The sequence below is a fragment of the Geospiza fortis genome, unplaced genomic scaffold, assembly GCF_000277835.1.
Source record: "Geospiza fortis unplaced genomic scaffold, GeoFor_1.0 scaffold23, whole genome shotgun sequence".
In the NCBI taxonomy this organism is placed as follows: Eukaryota; Metazoa; Chordata; class Aves; order Passeriformes; family Thraupidae; genus Geospiza; species Geospiza fortis.
In genome coordinates this window covers 14,288,042-14,296,051 of record NW_005054303.1, presented here as the reverse complement: position 1 = coordinate 14,296,051, position 8,010 = coordinate 14,288,042, and the positions used below count along the sequence as shown (strand labels likewise).

The window sequence follows — 8,010 nt, the reverse complement described above, 5'->3', positions numbered from 1 at the left end:
GGAAGCCAGGCCTGGCATCACCTTCCTGGCAGGAGCCCAGGTGCCTCCTCAGATTTTTCATCTACCAGCCCCTGACACATGACATTCCAAACTTCCCTCTGACCATTCCAGCATGGAATGTCAGCCCCACACAACCAGCCCCAAAATTCTCCTCAACTTCCATTTTCTCCAGGAGTAGGAAGGCAACAGAACCACTGCTACAGGAGCAAATAGTGTGATGGTAAAAAGAAAAAAAATTAAGCAATAAGAGTTATTTTTATTGATTTCAGGATGAAATGGACCCAAATCAAAATAATTAAGAACAGCAGGGACAGTCAGCTCTTAAAATAAGAACAACTTTCAGCTAAAACTTAGGTAATTGTAACTGCATCACATTACTCACAATCACTACCAAAAATAGATATTTTTTTAAGGAATAAAAAGTATTTAAACAACATTTAGGGTTATTTTGAGGTGTAAAAAAAAATCATCATTCCATTTTAGAACCCAAGAGTGAGGGAGTAAGACAGTCTGTGCTGGCTGTCAACACCAAAACATGAAATGTCCCCAAAGGGGCCACCAAGCTGTGACTCCCTCACCTCCTCAGCCCCTTTTTTGGGCAGACATCTGCAGTCAGGGTGTTTTCTTACAGCTGAGGGAACAAATCCCTTTTGTCCAGGATGCAGGGACCAGAGTGCCCTTGGAAATGGGATGCTCAAAAAGCCTCTTCTCCTACAACAGGGCTGGAAAGCTCTGAGACAAACTCCTCAACCAAAACTAAATCACAGTGCAGCTCATGGGCAAAAAATTCTGTCAATTAACACAAAAACAATAATGGATTTGCCTTAAAAACTACTCACTAATGGAAAAAAAAATTTAAAGGACCAGGAGATGTTTTTGGCTGTTTGCAGAGGGTCAGCTGTTAAAATCCCAGCCTGCCTTGAAACTTTAATTAGTATTATTACAGAATTTAGGATTTTGGCCTTTCTTATGGCCACCAGTGTTGCTGCACCCATGAAAGATCCATCAGAGCCCCAGTTTTGTTGTAACTAAAATAACAAAGTTCAGTCACTTCTCTGTTGTTTCCTCTTTCTCTGCAAAAGTTAAATTAAAAAAATATATGTAAAAGAATGGATTTGGTACTTACAGAGGGGCAGGGCTGTACAGCACAGTCTCTCATCCCACAGTGACTGTTGTCCTCCCAAAAGGGACAAGGTTTCTGTAGGTTTACCTGCAAATAACACATCACCCATCAATAACACATCTCCCCCATGCAGCCAAGCCAACCTTCCACTCCCCAGTTTTCCAAGAGAAATCCAAGTTCTGCACTTGTTTGTTCCACACCAGCAACTCCCTGGTGACCCAGATTGATAACATCACTCACAACTTTGTTATCAGCACAGGTTTAAATCCTTTTAATCCTTGCTTGGGTCTTTCTGCTGGGGCTTTCCCACCCAGACATTTCCATAATTCCAAAATGTTCTGAGGGCCAGAGCTCCCTCTGCTCTGGAGCCAGGCTGGGAGAGCTGGGAATGTTCCCCTGGAGAGGAGAAGGCTCCAGGGAGAGCTCAGAGCCCCTGGCAGGGCCTGAAGGGCTCCAGGAGAGCTGGAGAGGGACTGGGGACAAGGGATGGAGGGACAGGAGCCAGGGAATGGCTCCCAGTGCCAGAGGGGAGGGTACCAAGAATCATTCTTCCAAAATAATTAATATTTAACAAGATTTGGTGGGTTTGGAAGAGAAGGGCATAAAGGGAATCTGACTGAATGGGAGCAGAATCCACCTCATGGAATCCAATCCATGGAATGTCTGGCAGCAACAGCCATCAATGAACCTGAGGGCCTGGAACTAATGCAGGTTTTCCATGTGAAATCCTCTCATTATGGATCACTGCTCATCAGCATCTTTAAGTCACAGCTCACCAAAGGAAGTCCTCTCATTAATGTGTTGCTTAAGAGGGGAAAATGGATAAGAAAATATCTTTGAAATCCTCTTAAAAGTACATTGCATCTTATTGAGATTCTCCTCATAACAGAAGGGTCCAACTGACTGACTGCACCCTTAAAAGATCAGGGTTAAAATGCAGGTGTCTGATTTTAAAAAGATCAGCAGTAATTTCATAGGAGATTAAAAAAAAAAAGACAGCAGCACACAAATAAATACAATTCTTGCAAGAAGAAAATGACCTTGTAGTATCTGAAATAGTCACTTTGCAGGAGTTCATTCAGTCTAGGAAAAAGTTTGTAGTTGTTGAAGGCATCGATGGTTTCTACATCACAGGTGCAGTCATCTAAATAACCAGTAACCTGGGGGAGAAAAACACAATAAAATCAAAATCAACAACATCAAAAACAAGAAATCAAATATAACAACTAAATAAATAACAAATATAAACAACTCAGCCAGGACTTTTTAACACTGAAGACAATTAAAAAATTCATCATTTTCTTTCCTTTTCCCAGCAAGCCAAGTTAAGTTAAAGCAGAATGGACATGGCTGCTGTGAGCACAGGCTGCCAGCTCAGGTCTCTCCTGGATGAGCCTCAGGAAGCCATTCCTGGAGGATAACAGGGAGCTGAGAGCTGCAGTTTGCATGTGGGACCAGTTAGGCAACAATGCCACAAAGCCAGCCCCAAAGAAAGTCCTTGTGGTTCATCAGCTTTGGTTTGGTTTGGTTTGGTTTGGTTTGGTTTGGCTTAGCTTGGCTTGGCTTGGTTTTGTGTGGTTTGGTTTGGTTTGGTTTGGCTTAGCTTGGCTTGGCTTGGTTTTGTGTGGTTTGGTTTGGTTTGGTTTAGTCTGGTTTGGTTTGGTTTTGAGTGGTTTGGTTTGGCTTTGGCTTGGCTTGGCTTGGCTTGGCTTGGCTTGGCTTGGCTTGGCTTGGCTTGGCTTGGCTTGGCTTGGCTTGGCTTGGCTTGGCTTGGCTTGGCTTGGCTTGGCTTGGCTTGGCTTGGCTTGGCTTGGCTTGGCGAGAACCCCAGCAGTGTGAGCAGAGGGATGGAGCAGCTCTGCTGGCAGGAAGGGCTGCAGGAGCTGGGATTGCTCACCCGGGGCAGAGAAGGCTCCAGGCTGAGCCAAATGCAGCCCCCAGGGCCTGAGGATTTACAAGGGATGGGGGGACAGGACCCAGGGAATGGCTTCATCTGGGATAGATGGGATATTGGGAATTCCTGATGTGAGGGTGGGGAGCCCTGGCACAGGGTGCCCAGAGCAGCTGTGGCTGCCCCTGGATCCCTGGAAGTGTCCAAGGCCAGGCTGGACAGCGCTTGGAGCAGCCTGGGATGGTGGAAGGCGTCCCTGCCATGGCAGGGGGTGGGATGGGATGAGCTTTAAGGTCTCTTCCCACCCAAACCATTCCATGGTTCTGTGATTAAGTGCAGCAGTCCCTCTGCTAGCCTCAGAGAGCCATTTGGCACAAAAACATCTGTTCTACATCTGATGGATCCTTCTTGCATCATCCTGAACAGCTCGACAGGCTTTGTGCAAGCCCTGAAGGAAAAAAAAACCCAACAAAGAAGCAGTACAAATTCAGCGGTGGTTTCCTGACACATCCATTACTGGCAGACTACAAAGTTGCTCAACACAGAAGTAGCTTTGCTTCTCCCACACCCCCAGTGAGTCCTTGGGGAAATCAGAGAATCCTGGAATCATTCAGGTTGGAAAAGATCACTGAGTTCAACCATTCCCCCAGCACTGACCATGTCCCAGGTGCCACATCCACAGAGGTTTTAAATCCCTCCAGGGATGGGGACTCCAGCACTGCCCTGGGCAGCTGTGCCAGGGCTGGACAAACCTTTCAGTGAAGGAATTTTCCCTCATATCCAATCTAAACTTCCCCTGGCACAACTGGAGGCCATTTCCCCTTGTCCTGTCCCCCGGCTGTGCCCTCCTGGCAGGAGCTGTGCAGAGCCACAAGGGCCCCTGAGCCTCCTTTGCTCCAGGCTGAGCCCCTTCCCAGCTCCTCAGGGATTCTCCAGCCCCTTCCCAGCTCCTCAGGGATTCTCCAGCCCCTTCCCAGCTCCTCAGGGATTCTCCAGCCCCTTCCCAGCTCCTCAGGGATTCTCCAGCCCCTTCCCAGCTCCTCAGGGATTCTCCAGCCCCTTCCCAGCTCCTCAGGGATTCTCCAGCCCCTTCCCAGCTCCTCAGGGATTCTCCAGCCCCTTCCCAGCTCCCTCAGCTGCTCCTCACAATCCAGAAGAGCTACACAACAACTGAAATAAAATTCTATTTACCACGATGGAAATGGAGCAGAGAGGAGGATGCAGAAATGGAGCACAGAGTCACATGAAATGGGGAGGTGGGGGAAAAAATAGCCAGAATTCCCCACCCCACTGGAATAACTCTGTTTGGTTGAGGCAGCATGATTTGGAGGCTCGCTCATATTTTCAGTGTTTACACTGCAGCTCAGTGTGTCACCCTCACACATTTACTGAATTCCGTCCTGCATTTTGCACAGTAATGAAGATTAACAGTGATTTAAGATTTCCCCTAACCTGAATCACCCTTGTAAAAACAAACAGTAGCAATTTGCTAATCCAGTTACTCAATTTAAAGCTGTTGCAAATTTATATAGACATTAAAAAAACACATCAAAACAACAAACCACAGGCACTAACCAACCACATTTTTATTTCCTGAAATCTTTACATCCTTCAGGGCAGGAAGCTTAAAGGTTGGGTCTAAAAGTGACCTAAAAAAAGATTTGGGGATAATCTTCAGCTGTTCTCTGTATCCAAAGGAATGACATCCCTGTAAAAATGGGAACACTGGAGCTCCCACCAAACCCCCACTGGCAGCACCATTTGGGCCAGGTCTGGTTTTGTTATGTCTGGTGACCAACTGAAGCCAGAACCAACCTCATCCTGAATAAAATCCAGAGATGCAAAACTAACATCACTTTTTTTTCTTGTCAAGCCAAAAGAGATGACAGCAGCTCACGTGGACTTAATTTTATTTGGTTGGCACACCCTGCAGGGCAATTAAATAATTCAGTTTGCAGGCTGAACACTGCATGGAACTACACACAAGAAAGATTCTTGACTGAAATGACATGAAAGTTACACACTGAAAGATCTGAGCTTGGGGCTTCAGCTGCAATCTTGTAATCTAACTTTGTCTTCTTCTAATGGTAGGAAAAGATGTCAGAAAACAGGACAACAGTGCAAGAGGAGCTGGAAATAAATGCATTAATGGATAATATCACTGTACTACTTTTCCCACCAGTTGTCTGTGCTCTCCCCCACTAGGGAAGCACTGCAGATGATCCCAAAATCCTTAGAGGACTGGATGGGGGTTGTGCCATGGAGCTCTCCAAATCCCAGTTTATTGGTGGGATCAGCCTCAGGGTCACCCTCAACACACCTGTGGGGGCAAGGGGCAAAGGGAAAGGTGCTGGGAAAACTCCATATCTGCTCAATCTTTCTTCCTCCAAGGATTTCAGCCAGAATGGGTAAAAATGGGCAATTTCCCCAGCCCGTGTGTGCCCAGCCTACAGCCAGAGGACACAGAAGAGAAGCAGCACCAAGAGCTGAGGCTCCTCAGGGCCCTGGTGAAAGCCCCAGTGATGCCCAGCTTGAAGCTGAGTCACTCCAAGACTCAGGGAAGTGGCAGTGCCAAATCATTTGGCAGGACCTGTCTTCATTTCAGAGGTTCCCTCTTGCTCCATGACCCCTCCAGAACCCATTTTTCAGCCCTCCCTTGGTTTGGGACTTCACCTCCTGCTGCCAGAGCAGCTGAGCTCTGTGTCAAACGTGCCCTCCTGTGGGTGGTACCTCAAAACACTTCCTCCCACCCCACAAACAAAATATTTACCTACATCCTCAGCCTGTGCCAAGGAGAGCAGCTGTTTGAGATAAACCAGGGATGGATCCAGCCCCCAACACATGCCACGAGCCTGCTGGCACCATGAATCACCCAGCTGAGGGGTTTGCTCCACCTGCCCTGGCTGTGAGCAGCTGGCAGGAGGCTGAGGGGCAGGGCAGGGCTGGGCTGGGCTGTCCCAGTGGGACAGAGCAGCAGGAGTGGCTCTGGGTGCTGAGTGAGCTCCAGGGTGATGTGCCACAACCCCAAAATCCAACCTCCACCTCGTGTGCTGGGAACACCAACAGCAGGGACTGTGCAATCCCTGGGTTTGGCCTCTGCTTCAGCCTCCTTCCCCTCCATGCTGCTCCTCCCACCTCCTTCTGCTGCCCTGAATGTCACAGGAACATCCCCTGAGCAGTGGATTTGGGGATTTCTTCTCGCTGTGTCCCACACCACAGCCTGGCTGGAAAGAAGGAGAACTTTTCCCTGCATCTCCCACCACAACCAGGCTGGAAAGAAGGAGAACTTTTCCCTGCATCTCCCACCACAGCCTGGCTGGAAAGAAGGAGAACTTTTCCCTGCATGTCCCACCACAGCCACAACAGGGCACAGGGAAGGGAGTGCCACAGAGGCTGAGGGGTTGGGTTTAGCCTGTACCAACTTCCCTGGCAGTGCCTGCTCCTCTGGACAAGTCCCAGGCTGATGGGGAGCAAGTGCCTTCCCTGCTCCCTCAGCAGAAGTTTCCTGGCACAAAGGAGTTGGACTTCCTTGATCCTTGTGGGTCCCTTCCAGATTCTATGAAATTATTTCCCTTTCATCCTTGCCAGTGCACTTGGAGCAGGTTGCTGGCAGCCAGCTGAGCACAGTAACTCCTGCACCTGCCCTGGAAGCTTTATCTGCCACTCCAGGTGCTCTGTCCCCTTCTTCTGCCCAGAAAACAAGGACTAGGTTTCCCAGAACTCACACAGAAGCAAATCTCACATGGGAGCATCAGGATGGGGTCAAACCAGGGCCTGAAGTGCTGTCACAGCATCCCTGAATGGTCTGGGTTGGAAGGTACCCTTAAGACCATTTAGTTCCACCCCCTGCCATGGGCAGGGACACCTTCCACCATCCCAGGTGCTCCAAGCCCTGGCCTTGGACACTTCCAGGGATCCAGGGGCAGCCACAGCTGCTCTGGGAAAACTGAGCCAGGGCCTCACAACCCTCACAGCCAGGAATTCCTTCTCAATATCCCATCCATCTCTGCCCTCTAGCAGTGGGAAGCCATTCCCTGTGTCCTGTCCCTCCATCCCTTGTGAATCCTCTCTCTCCATCTTTCCTTCTTTCCACCTCCCTTCAGGTACAAGAAGGTCACAATTAGACCACCCTGAAGTCCTTTCTTCTCCAGGCTGAACAATCTCAACTCTCCCAGCCTTTCCTCCCAGGAGAGCTGCTCTGATCATCTTGGTGGCCTCCTCTGAACTCCAACAGCTCCATGTCCCTCCTGTCTGCAAGAACCACAGAGCAGGACACTGTTCCAGGAGGGATCTCACCAAGAGGGACAGAATGTACCCCCAAAGATCTTCTCTCCACCTGGAAACTCCTCCTGAAGAGAGAAGAGTTCCTCTTTCCCAGAGAAATGGGAGCTGTGCTAGGAATGAATCCCTGCCCCAGAGGCTGCTGAGTGAACACAAGGACAGCCTGAAAACCTGCCCAGGTCCCAGGGAGGAAACTCTCCATGGCCAGACTCACCCCTAATGACAGCATCCTGCCCACAGAAACATTCCCAAAGGCAACCAGCCCTCTGCCAGACAGGAAACCTTCACAAAATCCCCTCTGCCAAACACCTGCAGCACATCCTTAATGCAGCTGCATCAGCCTGTAAACAGCAAATGAACAATAATTACCAACAATATACAGGAGACATCCATGGCTGACTAAAGCTGTGATGCAAACAGGAATATCTCGAGGGGGGGATGAGCTGCCTGTAAAATTTGAGGGGATTTTGATATTGGAATTTTAATCAGAGCTTGGGAAGAACAAAGCAGTATTTGAAACACCAGTGTTTGTAGCAACAGATGGATGTTTCTAATAAAGTTTTCAGGGCTGCTTGGTCTCTAAGGAAGGGAGGTAAAATAACAGTGACAAAAAGCAGGTGAGGCATTGCCCTGGGTGCAGGCAGACAGGAGAGCAACACCCATTCCAGAACCACAGCCTGCTGAAGTCAGCACTTGGAATATTGCTGGAGCAGCA

The 8,010-nt window shown here is 48.9% G+C and overlaps 1 protein-coding gene across 1 annotated transcript in view; it reads right to left on the bottom strand.

Annotated features, from left to right (window-relative positions):
• ERO1A (endoplasmic reticulum oxidoreductase 1 alpha) overlaps positions 1–7,688 on the bottom strand; it is a 17,708-nt gene extending 10,020 nt beyond the window's left edge. Inside the window, exons 1-3 of the mRNA XM_031066209.1 lie at positions 7,665–7,688; positions 2,164–2,283; positions 1,127–1,210 (exon numbers count right to left, since the gene is read on the bottom strand). Of these exons, the coding sequence (XP_030922069.1) occupies positions 1,127–1,210; positions 2,164–2,283; positions 7,665–7,688 (228 nt within the window). The remainder of the gene's footprint in view (positions 1–1,126; positions 1,211–2,163; positions 2,284–7,664) is intronic.
• Between the last annotated feature and the right edge of the window lie 322 nt (positions 7,689–8,010).